The sequence below is a fragment of the Pholcus phalangioides genome, unplaced genomic scaffold, assembly GCF_987345545.1.
Source record: "Pholcus phalangioides strain wild (caught in Gottingen) unplaced genomic scaffold, Ppha-v1.0 ptg000042l_1, whole genome shotgun sequence".
Classification (NCBI taxonomy): Eukaryota; Metazoa; Arthropoda; class Arachnida; order Araneae; family Pholcidae; genus Pholcus; species Pholcus phalangioides.
This window is the reverse complement of record NW_028301628.1, coordinates 13,059,095-13,077,635: the sequence shown is the minus strand read 5'-3', so window position 1 is coordinate 13,077,635 and position 18,541 is coordinate 13,059,095. Positions and strand designations below refer to the sequence as shown.

Sequence of the window (18,541 nt, the reverse complement as noted above, 5' to 3'; positions counted from 1 at the left end):
AATGGATAGCTTCTCGATTTACCCCAACATGTTTATCGTACTTCTTTTTAAACGTGTCAATTGTATTACAATTTACTACCTCCGGGGGTAAGCTATTCCATTTATTAACAACCCTATTCGAGAAAAATTCCCTGCGACACCATAACCTTGCATTGTCCCTCACCAATCGATACTGGTGTCCCCTTGTAAAAGCAGTCGATTGGCGGTGTACTAAAAGTTCATGGTCCATCCTATCCATCCCATTGAAAATTTTAAACACTTCGATCGAATCTCTTCGACACCTGCGTTCATCCAATGTAAACATATTCAAAAAATGAAGTCTCTCTTCATAACTCAAGCCCTGCGTGCCAATAAGGACACGCGTAGCTCTTCTCTGCACCCCTTCAACCAAGTCTATGTCCCTCTGTAGGTATGGTCTCCAAAACCTTACAGCATACTCCAGTCCAGGACGAACTAATCCTCGAAAAAGCGGAAGAATGACTTTAGGAGAACGCGAAGAGACCTTTTTGAAAATGAGACCAAGCATTCTATTCGCTTTTTTGACCACCGCTGAACAATGTTCAGAAAACCTAAGTCGCTCGTCAATGAGAATTCCCAAATCGGTGACCCTAGTTGAATCCGGGATAGTGACATCATTCAACTCGTAAGAGAACCGTGGGTTGTTCAAACCAAAATGAGCGACCATGCACTTATCTACGCTAAACGTCATGCTCCATTCATTTGCCCATGCTGCAATCCTGTTTAAGTTGGTCTGGAGCAACTCCCTATCGCTTTCATTCCCGATTACCCCATTAGCTTCACATCATCTGCGAATTTGCTAGTAATCCCATCGATACCCTGATCGAGTTTGTCGATAAAAAGTGAAAAAAGTATCGGGCCAAGGACACTTCCGTGAGGAACTCCACTTGTGACGTCTGTCCAACCAGAGAATTCCCCGTTCACCATAACTCGTTGCGACCTATCTCTTAACCACGATTCTATCCAATTCAGCAAGTTGCCCTCAATTCCAATCTCGTGTAAACGCTTCAATAGTTTGCCATGTTGGACCCGATCGAATGCCTTCTTTTTTTTGCTCTTATCCATTTTTGCTCTTATCCAAAGCCTTAGTCACGTGATCATAGAAGCAAAGGAGGTTAGTTACACATGACTTCCCCTTCCTGAACCCATGCTGATTATCCGACAATACATTATTCTCGTCTATCCACTTCACAAACTGCCTTTTGATGATAATTTCCAAAATTTTCGAGAGGGAGCTCGTCAAACTCACTGGACGATAATTTGACACCGCTTCTCTACTACCCTTCTTAAATATCGGAACAACGTTAGCAAGTTTCCAATCTCTTGGGACGATACCCTCAGCAACACTACTCATGTATATCTGTGCCACTGACCCCAACAATTCATTAGCACATTCCCCGAGGACCCTGGGATAGATATCATCTGGTCCTGGTGCTTTGCTTGCACATACATTTCTTAGAAGATTTAGGACCTCCACGTCTTCTACTTGAATATCGTTGAGGGTTTTATTACCCCATGCAACACCTGTATATCGAATATCATTATCTCCATTAAAAACCGACGCGAAAAAGTCATTGAAAGCACTACACATGCCTACATTGCTCTCTACCTTAGAGCCTCCTATCGAGAGTGGGCCAACTGTCCCCTTACATCCATTATTGACGTATCGAAAAAATGATTTTGGGTCAGAGCCAATGTTATCTGCCAACCTAGATTCAACTTCCTTTTTACTATCCCTTATCGCTTTCTTCAACAGTCTTCTTTTATCAGTAAACAATGATAGGTCACCACGTCCACTTTTATACTCTCTGAATGCTCTTTTCTTTTCAAGAGAAAGGTTCCGCACGCTATCCGTGAACCATAGAGGGTGTGATGTACAAACACGCTTTTCTCGAACAAAGGGTATGACGTCGTGCAGAACAGAGGACAGCTTCGTACTAAATTCTTCCCATTGACTTACCACCCCTACTGATTCCAACCGGTCTTTGAAAACTTCCGCTAACCTTCTTCGCAAAACATCAAAGTTAGTTCTCCGAAAACAAGGAACCAGTCTTTTGTTATCAACCTTACCCGAGGAAAAGTTACAGTGAAATCTGACGATACGATGATCACTGGAAGAAAACTCTTCCCCCACCGAAACATGTTCAACTAGATCCTCAGAACTAGTAAGAACTAAATCCAAAATAGCAGTACCCCTAGTGGCTTCTGATACATGCTGATACAAAAAATTTTCGAGCACCAACTTAAGAAAGTCTCTTTCATACTGATTTCCAGATGAAAGGTTCTCCCAATCAATACCCGGGTAATTTAAATCCCCTAGTATGAGAACCCTCTTTCGCTTACACATGTAGGAAATTTCATCGTGCAATTTGGCGATGTAGTTTTGATCCCTATTCGGTGGATTTTAACAAACCCCAACAATACGTTTATGACGTCTTTTGTTCTCAAGCTCAGCCCATACAGTTTCAATATCACTTCTCTTCACGTTACACTCTCTAGCCTTCAAGCAGGATTTCACGTATATCAACACTCCACCCCCTTTCCTATCAGATCTATTTCTCAAAAAAGTATCGTATCCTGAGATATGTAAGAAAGATTCATCCCCATCGTTTGCCCAAGATTCTGTAATGGCTATAAGATCCAAGTCCTCCACAACTATCATAGTTTCTAAAAAATCTTTCTTATTACCCATGCTCCTGGCATTTATTAACACCCATTTTAATTCGCCCCTGCGATTTAGTGTCAATCGAGAAGCCATCCAAGTCAGAGGTGGGTAATTCCCCGTCAGTACTGTTGTGATTATCATTAACTAACCCGTATTCCCGACTACGTGGTCTGGGAGTAAAATACCTGACCTAAGACTATCGTAAACCTCCCAGACCCCCCTCTTATTTAGATGGATCCCATCCGAACGAAGCCACCTATCGGTAAATGCGGGAAGCTCCAAGAACGTGACCCCAAGAGAGGAGCAAATTTCCTTCAGGCCTATATTGAATTGTTGGATCCTACTTTTATATCCCCTACTACCCCTTAGCAGCACTGGAATCACTGCCACATCTGAACCCCACTCCCTAGCGGATAATAGTAAATCCCGGTACTCTGACAGAGACTCACTAATATTCGCTCCTACCTGATTTGTTCCCACCCACAGAATCACCCGCAAGGGCAACTTTCGGCAATGAAAAACGTCTCGAACGTTGCCAATATGTTCCCCCCAGGAAGACAACAGCGCTCGAAACCCCGAAAATCCCTACACACTCGGTTCCCAAGTTCCCTAACCATAGAATCGCCGATGATTAAACCCCTATCACTATCCCCCCTCTACCTCATCCACGACCACCCATTCGCCCTCTAAACTGTCGTTGTTCGTGGAGATTGCTTCTTCATCAACAGGTGGCTCGACGACCAGAGGCTCCGTTATAACCGGGCCCTCTAGCACCCTAACCTTTTCCCGTGAAGCTTCGACCTCGAGTTCCAGCCTTTTCCTATCCAAGCACCCTTTACAATTGAAACTACCAGCTACTATGCCCCTAGACCAGGGAAACTTCCCGTCACAAGCTCTACACAACACTAGTCGAGGTCAAGGCATACTAACACTATTGCTAAAGCTAGATAATAATAATAATACTTAAAAATAGGAAAATGGGAAACGTTAACTGGAAATTAAAATAATGTAAAATACATTACTATGCAAAATATACTTAAGGGATTATACGAAAAAATTACGTAAAATAGAATGCTCAGCACTAAATCACGAAGAATAAAATAAATATGTATATAAAGAATACAACACCCTCTAAAAAAAGTATTAAGCTACGAAGTACAATTTATACTTATTAGAATTAGCTAACTATCTCAAATCACTAACACTACAACAATAGGCCCAAATGGAAGGAAAAACAAAGTATTGAGAGTACCCGGGAAAAAGTATACACTGTTTGCTAACACTAACGTCCAAAAACCTGTGTGAACCGTATTTTCTTAAATTTATAGCAGTTTTCGAAATTCTTCTTTTTTCAAAATTTATGGAAATTGAAATCCTTTAGTCAATTTCACTGAAATTCTCATGTTATTCATTTCATATTAAATTTTTTGTGAGTCATTCACATAACATATTTGAAAATCCTGATTGGTGATACGGAGGTTCCAACGAGTAGCAAATAACTCGTCAAGACCCCCTCCATCATCACACTGCCGATTAAATTTTTTTTCCTCTTTTTTGACTCGAAATAAAGTATTCCGGACTCTGCCACGAAGCTGGGCTGGAAGAGATCTCGGCTACGGGATAAGTCCAATGGCAAAGTTCAGGCGTGCATTCAAGCCGACTCAACGAGCAGTAATGCAAAATGCCACGGCTAGATAAATTAAGATAGAAGAGTTGAATAGATAAATTAAGTCTAAATAGATAAATTAATTAATTATGGCGACACCCTAAAGGCCACAAATAAGCAAGCACTTTTTAAAATCGTGATGCATAACAATACGGAGGTCTGCGAAATGACACGCACCATTAAAAAATAATAATAAAAAAACAATTTTTAGTGGTAAAAATGAATAATTTTTTGACTTTTTTCCGTAGCAAGTATATTCCGTAGCGTATTAAAGTTCTAAATTAGTCATAAAATTGATTGGCAGATGACACTGTAATCTGAAGAAACTAACTCGATCACATGACTGACGTGTTCGAAAAACGAAATTTGCGGATTTCTGCGACACTTTCATTTGAAAAATGTCCAATAACTCGATACTTGCACAAACACGAGTATTCAGGTACCTGGAACTTTCACTTCCAATGCGAAAGTGGATGGCAGCATTTCAAACAAATAACACGCTCCCTCCAGACACTCACAAAAGAACATCCAGGACACGTGTATAATGCACATACAAATACTTTCAGACACGCTTTTCTGTTATCGAATTTCCTCAGAGGAATGCATATGAGGTGCGTGATCGATTTAGTAGTAGAATATAATTCTATAATAATTATAATTTTAATATATATATTTATTTATTTATATAATTTCTATGTATAATTCTATATGTAGGGAGATCATCTTCGGTGCCATCTATAGACGAAATTTGTTTTTATTCCTCGATTTGAAAATTCAATGATGTTGAGTTAAGAAATTATTATCTCTCCAATATAAATGCCACGAATGGTTCACCTCGCAAAATTATCATTCACTTTCTAAACTGTGTAGTCATTATCTGCTGCTACTACTACTATTAAACCGTACATATGCATCCCTCGCAATAATTCATCTGAAGAATTTCCAACAATTTAATGCATTCGGGAACGCGTTGCATGCGCATCTATCTATATATGTGACAGCTAATGAGAATTATGCACGTTTCGTGTTTTATTGGTACTGTCATCTGTTTTCAATAATAGAAGTGTGAGTGGCATATATATAGAAATATGTGTATATATATGTATGGTGTGCAGTGGAACCTCTTCTGTCTTTTCTTCTTCTCTTTCTCGATAACGCGACACTCCAAAAGTATGGATGAACATGTCGACTTAAGCGGATGTCAAGTTAGGATCTCACCCTCCCAATTTTATATTATACAGGGTGATTGAGAAAAAAGATGGCGAAAACTTCAAGAGGTGATAGTACACACCAATACAAACAATTGTCATCAAAGAATGTACACTCGTGAAATAAATTAAGAGAATTTGCATATTTTATCGAATTTCATGAAAAGAACTGAACTGAATGTAAAACCACTGCTTCTAGACAAAAATGCAAATCTTGTACGTCAAATACGTAAGCATACACGTGTGTGTAGGCGGAGCCAGTAGGGAAACAGGCTTTATAAGCGCGCGTAAGTTAAGACGCATTTCGTTCGCTAGCACACCTCGGCGAATTTCTTGGTGTTATTTTGCAGCAATCGGTTAATTTCAAATTGTAACAGTAAAAATGAGTAACCAACAACGTTTAGATGATGGAATGAGGTGGGGAATTGTGGGAAGGCTAGAAGCAGGCCAATCTCAAGTCCAGATTTGTAGAGAGTTCGATTTAACGCAAAGCGTCGTGTGTAACTTATGGAAACAGTTCCAGGATACCGGATCCATCGAGAGAAAGCCTGGGCAAGGTCGTCCAAGAGCCACGACAGCCAGAGAAGATCGCCATTTGTCGATTATAGCGAGGCATAACAAGAGTGCTACAGCTTCTCAGCTCTCTCGTGACTTGTATGCAGCCACAGGAACCCGTGGGTGACCGTTTCCAAAATACTTCATGAGAGCGGGTTGTTTGCAAGAAGACCTGCTGTTTGCGTCCCGCTCACTTCTACGGACACGAGAATCTGTTTATCATGGTGCATAGAGATTGGAGTATGGATCAATGTGCGACCGTTCTCTTCCCTGATGAGTCCCGGTTCAGCCTAAGCACCGATTCTCGCCGTACGTTCATATGGAGAGAACCTACCTACCCTCCAATGTCCGCGAAATCGACCATTATGGCGGATGAGGTTTAATGGTCTGAGCAGGCATCATGTTGGATGGCCGCACACCTCTCCATGTCTTTGAAAGAGGCACTGTGACTGGTGTGAGGTATAGGGATGAGATCTTGGAGCCCTATGTTCGCCTTTTCAGGGGTGCAGTTGGCCCTGAGTTCATTTTAATGTACGATAACGTGAGGCCACATAGAGCTCTTCTGCTCGACGATTTTCTAGAGAGTGAGGATATTCGCCGGATGGATTGGCCAGCCAGATCTCCATACATTAACCCTATAAAGCATGTCTAGGACGCTCTGGGGAGGGCAATTGCAACTCTCAACCCCCCTCCTCCGGGAACCATCCAGGGAATGAAAACAGCGTTGCTGAACGAGTGGGACCAATTGCCACAGGAACTGATAAACTGCCTTATTTCAAGTATGAAATCACGCTGTGAGACCTGTATATCTGTAAGAGGGGACCCTATTTACCCATCTATTAACCAATTTTTTTGTTTATTCTGCAACCGCTGTTTCATACCTTCCGACTCCAACGAGTGTTACGCACGATCATGCGTGTGCATTACAATTATTGAATAGTTATTTGTTTTGTATTGTATCAATGTATGCACATATCAAATTTCACTAAAATCGGTACAGTAGTTCTAGAGATAATCGACCAGGTCTGCAAATTCTCTTAATTTCTTACACCAGTGTATGTTCTAACATGAAACGGCCTCTCCGCAAACGTTAAAACGGCATTCCTGTTGAAATGTATCGGGAGAAAAAGAACGCCGTGTAACCTGGGGAAGAAGAAGAAACCGTATGCAAATCAGCGTCACAATGAATAAAAGGTGTGGACTGCAGCCCTGTGAAGTTATTTTAGCGTTCAACCGCGCGCGTTCTAACAGTTGTAACGTACGGGATAATGGCTCACTTTAGCAATACTGTAAAAGCAGACATGCATTTCATTTACGGAGCTGTAAACGGAAGTACTACTGAGGCAGCACGAATGTACGGTGAGCGTTTTCCCAACGGGCGGTTGCCCAATCCGAAAACATTTGCATCGGCGGCTGTGCGAAACGGGATCCTTTCTTACTTCCCGATCTGATGCAGGTCGTAGAAGGACTTCCAGAACAGCGGGTGTGCAAGACGAGATTTCCCGAGGTTACATTCGCATGGATGGTGCTCTTTTTCTCCTCAGAAATTTCAACATTAATGCCGTTTTAACGTTTGCGGAGCGGCTGTTTCGAAACGTAGTAGTGCGTTTGCGTTTCATATTAGATCAGCGGTTCCCATCCGGGGGTGCCCTGGGGTACGCGAGAAGAAAATGGTAATGGTAGCCATCCATCTAAAAAAAAGAGCAAAATAATTAGAAAGATTAAAAATAGTTTTTAAAAGTAAGTAGAGGATTTTACTAATATTGCCAGTTGTCATATAGCGGGGGTGCGTCCGCTGGAAGGTTCGGCCTTCCCTCGTCTCGCCCGCTCCCAACCTATGAACCGGATTCGCGCACACCTTCCTCTCGACTCACTTTTCTTCGGCGTTTTATATTTGATTGTTGACGCATGCGGGACTCTGCATAAAAACAAAAAAATAATTCGTGTTGTGTTTAACTTTTGTTGTGGGCGTGTGTATTGAGGCGTGTGCGTGTTAATCTCACAATGTTCTACGTCAACCTGTCTACCAAGCACCTACTACTCACGTGATTTAAACTATATCTGTGCGAAAGGGGACTGAAACACCAAAATGAAATACCGTGCACCTGTAAACGTGAAAACATATTTTGAATCTTCCAAAAGTGATTCTGCCAAAGCTACCGAAACCTCTTATTGCATTAGCTATCGCATTGCGAGACGATGAAAAAAAAATCACACTATTGGTGTTTTTATTATTATAATCATTATAAGTGCTCTTATAATGAGTTTAATATCTCTGTCATATAATACGGTATCTGGAAGAATACAAGGCATGTCGGACGATGTTGAGAGCACAGTCATAAGCCACGTCAAAGGTTGTGAATTTTTTTTCTATCCAAGTCGACGAAAGTACCGACGTTGCGCAACATTCTGTGCTAATTGTAATTGCCAAGTACTTGAAAGACTTAGAATTCAAAGAAAATCATTTTATTTGTCACCCATTGAAAGGGTCGTACGACTGTTAAAGACTTTTTTGAAGCAATTAATCATTATTCCCTTGAAAAAAAGAATGCAATGGTCAAAATGCATTGGGCTCACTACAGATGGAGAAAGATCCACGGAAGGTTGCTACTCTGGCCGTCGTGCACGCGTGGCAGAAGTCGCTCCCAAAATGAAAAGGACTCACTGCTATATTCACGGCCCTGCATCGAAACCGTTGCCTCCGAATTTTCGGAACGCTCTTAATGAAGCGTTCAAGGTTGTCAACTTTGTCAAGGTGAATTCTACCAACTACAGGTTGTTTAAATTGTTGTGTGAAGCCATGGACATCATTCATAACGCTTTGCTTTTGCACACCGAAGTTAGGTGGTTGTCCAGGGGTTAAGTCCTGACGTTGCTGTTAAAACTTCGGCACGAGGTAGCCCTTTTTTTTTAGGAAGCGTTTGAAACACTTCACGATTTCTTGCCACAAGCTGAGTAAAATTTAACAGTCGGCCACTTGGAAGGATTAAAAAATCCTTGTTTGAAGAATATTTTTCAGAGCCAGAAATGGGTGATCGGTGGACATCCAATCCTTTCAAAGAAGAATATTTTGAACCGGCTTCATTGTCGATTCCAGAAAAGGAGAAATTGCTAGAGCTCGCATCAGATACCACTCTGAAGATTCTCTTCAATGGTGGAATGGTGAACCTAGTCAGTTTTCGGGCTCGTCGCCGTGATGAATACAGTGTTAAAAAAAACCATATTTTTGTTGCTTTTTGTTAGCACGGAGCTTGTTGAACGGGCGTTTTCTTCGTATATTTACATAAAAAATAAATATAGAAGCAAATTGAACGCGCTCCGGACTTGAGTTTGTCCTCTTTTCAGTTTAATTTTTGAAAACTTTGTAATTCAATACTGTCCCAAACATCGCATTAATTTCTTTCACAAACTTTGTGTTAATTTGTTTGCTTACTTGAAAAATAAAAAGGCGAAGTAATGAAAAATAGACAATTTTTAATTTAATTCAACATGTACCTTTTTGGAAGTTTTTCGAAAACTGTAATGGGTGAAACAGATTGGGGGGGGGGAAGTCTGGTGGATTCGGGGTTGGGGGGTACGCGGATAGGATCCGAGCCAGCTGGGGGTACGCAGTCTGAAACAGGTTGGGAACCACTGTATTAGATCATGCATTCTTTGATGACAGTTAATTGTATTGGTGTGTATTATCACCTCTTAAAGTTTTTCCCATCTTTACTGAATCACCCTGTATATACAGTCAAACCTCGTTAATGAGTCACTCTTGAGAGAGCAAAAATAAGACTTACTAAGCGGAGGGACTCGTTAAACGGAGTAAGCCATAGCTGTGCCAATTCCTGCCTGAGGACGATTAGGACATCCAAAAAGTGACCCGGCAAGCGGAGTGACGTGCTAACCGGGTGACGCACTAACGAGGTTTGACTGTATATCCTAATTGAACAATATTCCATTCTACTATCATTTAACAAAAAAAATTATCCGCAATTTCCTACGAAAAATTTCCGAATAATCTCGAATCATTGTGAAAAAAAACATGAGTATATCGAAATTTATTTTATTTCCGAATGAGCAATGCAATTGCCGAAATATTTAGGAATTTTTTTACTAATATATATATAACATGATCCCCACACGCATTCCCAAGGAATCAGAATGATCCGTCCAGGGAATTTGTTGATGTTAGTAGACATTCGATCCAAAAACAAAGTGTTTATTTTTTAACGTATTCTCGTTAAAAAATTGCAGATATCATCCGTGCTTACCTGCGTGTAAATTTTTATGTTATATAAATATCGTGTTTAATAGATTTTTCTGGTTTTTATGTCGATTCGAACTTCTGGAAACAAAAATCAGTTGTTTCGTCCCAGAATCGAACCCGGTCATACCCGGCACATCGAACACGTGCGTTGACCAATACAACAGAGTTACTTTTCTTTCGATACAGCACACATTAGTAGCAAGATGTGCTGACTGGATGCATCGCAACCTCCCTCAAGTACAGCAATTTCGCCCAAGGTGGCGGTGGTATAGAGAAAAATAGTATGGAGTTAAGAAACTTGGCCAGTATGCTAGAGCAGTGTTTCTCAACCACCGGACCGCGGCCCGGTACCGGACCTTCGGCATAACAACCAGAAAAATCAAATCTCATGCATATTTCTAGCCGCGAAAACATCATCATTCCTCTGTCCTATCGAGTTCAGCCGGCTACGAGGAGACTTTTTCATGAAGTCATCATCAGGACACCCTGTATTTTATAATTCAGTTCCATACGATATTTTTTTAATGAGATTTCCGTATTAGATAACTCTTGAACGAACTTCTAATATTTCTTCTCAATCTCTGATGATGCAGTATGGACGACAATCGCTGGATGAAGACGAAGAAGCCGCCTACAAGTTCGCCAAGAGGACGCAAGCGGCGAGGACGAAGTCCGTCAGTAGGTACACGGCCTTCAAGAGGAAAGGGACACCCGGGAAGGACTACCCTGTGTATTCCTCGATACCGACTACGAACTTCGATTGTACGTCGAAACCGGGACCTGGAATGTACGCGGACTCCGAGGCTGGATGCCAGGTATGTGTGAAATTAAAATCTCCCTGATTTCAGGGTCATTCTTACCAGACGCGGGACTAGGTGCATCTCAACAATTTCGGGATACCAAAAAATTGTTAAGTGCCTCTACCAAACACCTTGCCCCGATTTTATATATTTTGTGGGAAAGGGAAATCGGCATCTATTATTTCAGAATGTACAGAAATGCTAAGAAATATCCTAACACACAAAAATTTAAAAAAAAAAAAAAAACGCAATTAAATGTGTATTTAACACAAAATTTGAGGAAAATTCACCGCTAGAGGTAATTTTAAACTAATGAAAGAACCGATTCCCGAAACTAATGGAAATTTTAGAATTGATGAATTAGAAACAATTGAAAGAAATAATTCCAGCACCAATGAAAATTCAGAATTAATGAAAGAAATAATTCAGGAATTGATGGAAATTCAGAATCAACAGAGGAAAAAATTCTAGAATTGGTGAAAACTCAGAATTGATGAAAAAATAACTCTAAAATCGATGAAAATTCGATAATGTTATTAAAATAAATAATTCCGCAATTCATGAAAATTCAGAATGAACGCCATAAAAATATTCCAGAGTAGAGGAAAATTCAAAATTAATGAAAAAAATAATTTAGGAACTGCTGAAAGCCTGGAATAATTTACCGTAAGCGTGGGCCCTGGTTCGGTCGCACCTGTCGCTCACCCCCAAGGGCGGCTCTGACTGAATTGACCATTCTTACATGGCCACTGCGGATTCTAAGTTTACTATTAATATTGAAGACTTTAAAGCCCGTTCTCCGGCATTAAGTAATTGCAGCTTGGTATTACCCATTCAATTACGGCATTTAAAAACTAATTAATTCCCGGCGGATAATTACCATGATAACCTGTTCTGGAAATTTCGGGCCACGGTCTTCTCGGTCACGGCCATATAAAGAGAGAGTTTCCTCTCTCTCTCTCTCTCTTCCCTCGGACTTTGGGAATGAGAAATCGGCAACATAGGCTGGGTGTGGATTAATGAATATATATACACACAAACTCTCATAAACATATAGCTTTTTGTTTATTCGCGAAGCCCAAATGAAGCTTTATGTCACTTTCGCAATCATGTGTGTGTATGTATGTGATTATATGTTACGCGTGCTCAGGGCGTTGTTATAACGAAATAATGCGGTGGGAAAAAATAAAAGGCAAGGGTAGGCCCATTCGCTTCTTCAAGGCCCGGTCATGGAACGTTTATACTAGGCCCCGAACAGGCTTTTTGCTCAACTTTACGCGTTGATGAAACGTTACGAACTGATGTGATGAATGATCAGCCAAGAAATTAGAGCATTAATAAAAAAATGTAATCTCTTTTGAATGATTACTTTATAACGTTTCATTACTTAATTTAAATATATTTTTCTTTAAATTTAATAAAACTCTGTGATGAACGTGCTTGATATACATACTGTACATACCCACTTGTATGTACGGTATGTTGTTGACTATATATTTGTTGTTTGAATGATTTTGAAATCATATTGTTACATAAGTTACGTAGACCACTCCAAACGTTTTCAGAAGCAAATTAATTTTCATACCTGCAGAACTGGAAAAATTCTCCAATATTATTTTGTAGTGCGTCCTATCATCCTAATTCTACTTTCGAGAAAAATTCTTGAACTGCTCAACTGACAGCTTTTGAAAATTTCGTTCACCCCTACCAACCACTGCTTCTGCATACGCAAATGACTATCTGTAAAGGTCTCTTATCTCAATTCAAGGGAACATAAAAAGCCCTTATAAATCAGTTCTAGACCGGCAACAGTTGAAGGTTTGAACTAGCTACAAAGTCAAAAGTTCGGAGGATAGTATAGAACCTGGGATGTGTGACTATTGAACACAATTTGCTAGAAAACTTTACATTATCGTTTTAGAGTGACAGAGAGCTGTTTGTAATCTGAACTGCTTAAAAATTCTAAAAGGAAATGCCAACCGTTTTCTTGGTAATGGTTATTTCAGCATCTTGATATCTGGTTATTTTATAACGAAGCTGTTCATTTCATAAGAATGAACAACCTCATTGTAAATTGACAACCAAAGACAACCTGAAATTGAGGGGGATAAAGAGAGATTGGTCTAAGTCACATTCTCGACAATTATGACTAAAGTCCAGAAATGTAATCTAGAAGAGTACTGAACTCTTGAAAAAAAAAATTTCATGTCTCAGGTTAAATAGTTCTCCACCAGATTGTGAAAGCGCAGAATTTTTCACATGGGGACTTTATGAAAACAACGCTGGTAAAACTTCTTTTCCTCAAAATGAGTATTAATCGACTTACACCACTCTGACTTCAACCCCCTCAATTGTAGATTGCTGTTTTGGTTTTCTCAGAAACAAATATAGTTTTCATCATCTGTGACGCTATTATAATTAGATTGTTCGACCCTCCCCCCCCCCTCCTCCCAGTGTGGAATTTCTCCAACATAAACTCACATCAGACTTAGCTGATCTGGTTTGCTTCTATGCTTTTGTCAGCTTCGGTGACACCTAATAACTTGAAGTTATTTCCTCCCCCCTGAGAGAAATAGGCTATTCAAACAAGATGATTTCAACTGCTCATGATTGAATGCGTAACTTAATCTGGTGGTTGGTAACTTTTCGGTTTTTATTAACAAAAACAGCTAAAGTTTGCCTGTTTTCATGCAACACAATTAGAGCACGTGTTTTTGAGCATGCGTCATCATCCATATTCTATCGTCTATGTTATCAGTTTTTAGTTCTCGGTCTCACAGGTGTAATTTCACCAAGAGCTTTCACTGTGTTTTGGTGAAACCCCACTTACGTCGTAGAAAATCCCGTTTCAAGTGATCCATAACTAGATCTCTCTTTTTTTTCCGTCTTATTTCACAAATAGAATTTATATATTCTTTAAATATACAACTGAAAAAAGATAACATTTTTTGTGACACTGTGCACAATTAATTTCTGATAATAACTTTCAGAGTGACCCTAGTTATAAGAAGGTTTTAACAACTGACTAATATGCGGTTCATTAAAGAAAATTCGACTGCCTGTCGGTTCCAGTAGTGATTCTCATACTTTTGTCTTCCACGGCTCCATTGTCCTAGCGGACATGTATCCGCGATTCCCCAGAATAGTCTAACCTCTTCATGGTATTATATGGGCACACATTAATAAGAAAGCTCACCAGGACACTCTTGACAATGGTTGGTGACGCACACTTAAAAACCACTGCTCTATGGGAAATCGAACCGACGTCCTCTCACATGACGGGCCAGAGCACTAGACCACTACGATATAGACGAAACGAACTTCTGTCTTTGGAGCTTGTGTGCACTGAACGGGGCCGTACATATACAGTCAGCCCTAACTCCACCAGCATGTTGAATTTTCTTTCCTGAATTCATCTTCACACCAACCAGTTTGTGACTGGTGGTGCAATGTATCGTACCTAAACCTTAGTATGAATAGCGGAGAGACATCATCTTCAGATATGACCTACGTTATTCGCTGAGTATTTTTCCAGTGTTTTTAAAAAAAACATTTCATTATCACATTTTTTTCTCTCTATAGGTTTGGCACATGTGTCCAGGGAATGCGCCGCATCGATACAGTTTCATGTGTCCGAACGGAACTATTTTCAACGAGAATCGCGGAGTTTGTGACTGGTGGTACAATGTATCGTGCCTCAAACTGGAAACGCCTTCACCATCAAACACATTTCGAAGACGTTTCGGTCGTGATCTGGAATGAACGACGCGATCGATCGAACCCATCGATCGAATTCTCAGTGACGATCTTCTTCGACAACGATCATTTTCTCCCCCCCCCCCTCCCCCACCGGACGTTCCAATGCCATAGAGAACTCGTTGCAAATATTTTTGTTTTTAAGGGTGAATGGACACTAACACACTTGCATGTATATTTTTTTTATTGATTATTTCTCTCGTAAGAACTCTCCGGGCCAAAGCAAAACCATTTTTTGAAATCCGCTGTGTGCGAATTTTGTTGCCAACATGCTATATATATGTTACAGTAAATTTTATGAATCGGTTATTATGCATAATAACTGATTATTATGAATAGTCGACAATCATCTCAGTAAGTTTAAAAAAATTTATCACTTTTACCTATGATTACTCACAATACACAAGTGTCGTTGATAAATGTGATAAATTTATCATTTTCACCGGTGGTTATGCATAACACCGAAGCGTCGTTCGTAAATTTGATGATTATTTTTGGTACCCAACTGTTATTAGTGAATTTGATAAATGCTGAAAAAAATTTTTTGTACTAGTGATTATAGATAACACCCAAGCGTCGTTAGTTGTAGTTTGGTTATAGATAACGTAAGAAGGTTGCATGAGCTCCAAAGAAAAATTGAGATATTCGTTGCCTCTGTTGTCTAGTGGTCTAGGATGTTCACCCGGAAAAAGAAAGGACGTGGGTTCGATTCCCTGCAGGGGCAGTTGAATTATATCTCTCTTTCTTTCCAAAATATATCTTCCCATCAGCCAGCTGTTAAAAACCTTTGTACAGATAAGGTTGTCGCCTGGGAATTCATTATATCGGGGTGCAATCGTAAAATTTTTCAACTATGGGTTCGTTACATTGATGTTCGATTGTAGAATTCATCAAATAGAAGTCAATTATATCGGGGTCTGGCTATAGAGCCCATTGATTAGGAGTTCATTATGTTGGGCTCTGGTTGTATACTCATAAAAACTTGTAAAAATCTGATAAATCGAAGAATTTGTTATGTCGGGGCATGACCGTAAAATTTATTAACTGAGAGACCATTTTATCGGGGTGTGACCGTAAAGTTCGTTGAATGAGTGTTATATCGAGGGATGATTTCAAAATTCGTCAAATAGGAGTTATCTCAGGGAGGTGGGGTTAGATCCGATTCAGACTATGTTCACTAGTGCGGTCATCTAAATAATGAACCTCATCACGGCAATTGGACCAATTTATCATATTTAACAGCAAGAAATGATGATTATGCATAATAACCGGCAAATGTGATGGATTTAGTACGATTTATTATGTTTAGCAGCGACGCTTGGGTTTTTTTGCATAATCACCGGTAAAAGTGATAAATTTATAGAAATTCACCAAACTTATCAAAATGGTCGGTAATTATGCATAGTAATCGGTCATTATGCATACTAACTAGATTCATCTCATTTACCGTAACATGTATAATATATATGTATATACAGAGAGAGATCTATATAACACACACACACACAACACACATCTCTCCCATACACACATTTATCTGAAGTTCGCAGATGCTTCATGCCACGCTGCTTTATAGCTTATGTACAGAGGAAACGTTTGGAAAAATCTGGGATTATTCCATTCACTCAAAACTCACATTTAATATCAGATGTGAATAATTTACGTCAGATTGGGAACAAAAACGGTAAATATTACGCTGTAGCCCCCCCCCCCCATCACATTAGATGTAAAAACGTTAACATCTGAGACTCAGATGTTGATCTATCCATAGACTCCCGCGGCCTCACGAACGGCCGTGAGGAAAAACGTCTCCCGTATTTCTCCATGAAGATATGAATTCTTCTCACTCCATGTGTCTCCAACTCGTTGCGGGCCAATTCTAAACTACCCGTAATCCCCACGGACCAGCAATTGCAATATTTAGAGTTGGCAGGCAGTTCCTTTGTTAGAAAAGTTTCGATTCTTTTGAAGATATTCAATCGATTTCCATTTCAACGATTTCTAATCAGGAAACTCGATCCACATATGAGATGATGAGCGTCATTAACATGCCAATTTGGGAAGCATCAAACTTCCTACGTCCTAAATGCGAGATCAGTATCTATTAGGTTAAAATTCCTGTTCACGCCGGGACTAAATAGCACATACGCACTACGTGGGGGGAATGCATATAAAATAAGTATTGTATTTTAGGAAATAGTAGAGAGAAAATCATGGACATATAAACATTTTATGGCTTTTCTCACGAGATGGCAGCACTAAATCTGAAAAAGAAAACATCGTGTGTTCGGGAGAATAAGAATATACTCTTCCTCCTGAATATATACTGAAATTAACCGTGTAGTATTTATATGTATATACGTATATTATTGAAAAATATATATATTATAATTTTCAATCCCAATCACGATATAAACTTGTTCAGGTGTTTTTTATTTTTGTTTAAATCATAAAAATAATATTTTCTGTGATTTCGAAACCTTTTCATCGGTTTCTATAATCTCTATAAATCTTGTATATTTTACATTCAATTCTATAGATGGCAGCAGTACCGAATATTTGAAAAATACTGTTACATGAATAAATACAAATACATACGTATATATAAAGGGCAGGGTTACTCACACTGATGGTAACTCGTGGGAAATTTCCCATATTCGTGGGAAAAATTGGCCAAAATTGGTCCACATGGGAAATTTCTTGGCGTTCGTGGGAAATTTTGAAAGGTCATCAAACAAAAGAATTTTTGTTGAAAAAAATATATAAATGCAAAACACAAAATGCTTTTTTCTAGAGTAAAATAATTGACTACATATTTCCACCGATAGATGGCAGCACAAACTTTGGAAACTGTGGGGAAAATTTAGTCAAAAGGGAAATTATGCTTGAGGTTACAATCACTGGTTACTCAATTCACCTTGCCGCATTTTACTGGCGAACCGTTGATTCTAGCGGCATACTTGAACCAAAAAGGTATCCTTTTTTCCTTATCCGTAAATTCCTGATTTTTGAACTATGTTTTATTTATTCGACAGACTGTCGTGAGATAGGTTAGTATTTTACCCTACTGTTGATAGGCTGGGCTTTCCAGATTGATACAGTTGGGTGAGACTTCAGCTTGGCGCACGTTCTGCAATAAGCCCTGGGGTCAGCTGCTTTGTAGATATAGCCAAAAACCACGCGACGGACATTAAGAGGGGCAGCACCTCACCCTAGAATCACTCTCCACCGTCACTCGACTCGGGATTTATTTCCTTGTCGCCCTGCCAGAGCATGTACTGAGCAGGATGGTGGCGTCCGATTTACGACGTTTGCCTGCATACCTTTATGGGTTGGACAGGGGTGCATCACTGAGGTTATTTATTCTACAGTCCTTGCCGCATTTTACTGGCAAACCGTTGATCCTGGAGATCTACTTCCAACTAGAAAAGTATCCAAATAACGTATGGAACTCAGCTACGTCAGTCGCATTGCAGGGGGTTGTAGAGTTATTCAAATGAAAACAATTAACCTTTTTATACGGCCGCCCTGTCCTTAAAAACGCAATCGGAAAGTTGTTTCCCTGTCTCTCTGGAGGCCAAAAAGAAAGAAATAAAAAAAGAATAAATTCCACGTTTC

At 39.7% G+C, this 18,541-nt stretch overlaps 1 protein-coding gene across 1 annotated transcript in view; it reads left to right on the top strand.

Moving 5' to 3' along the window:
- LOC149064495 (uncharacterized) overlaps positions 1–18,089 on the top strand; it is a 137,678-nt gene extending 119,589 nt beyond the window's left edge. The window contains exons 5-6 of the mRNA XM_089255145.1: positions 10,961–11,182; positions 14,750–18,089. Of these exons, the coding sequence (XP_089111271.1) occupies positions 10,961–11,182; positions 14,750–14,929 (402 nt within the window). The 3' untranslated portion in view covers positions 14,930–18,089. The remainder of the gene's footprint in view (positions 1–10,960; positions 11,183–14,749) is intronic.
- Positions 18,090–18,541: the final 452 nt, after the last annotated feature.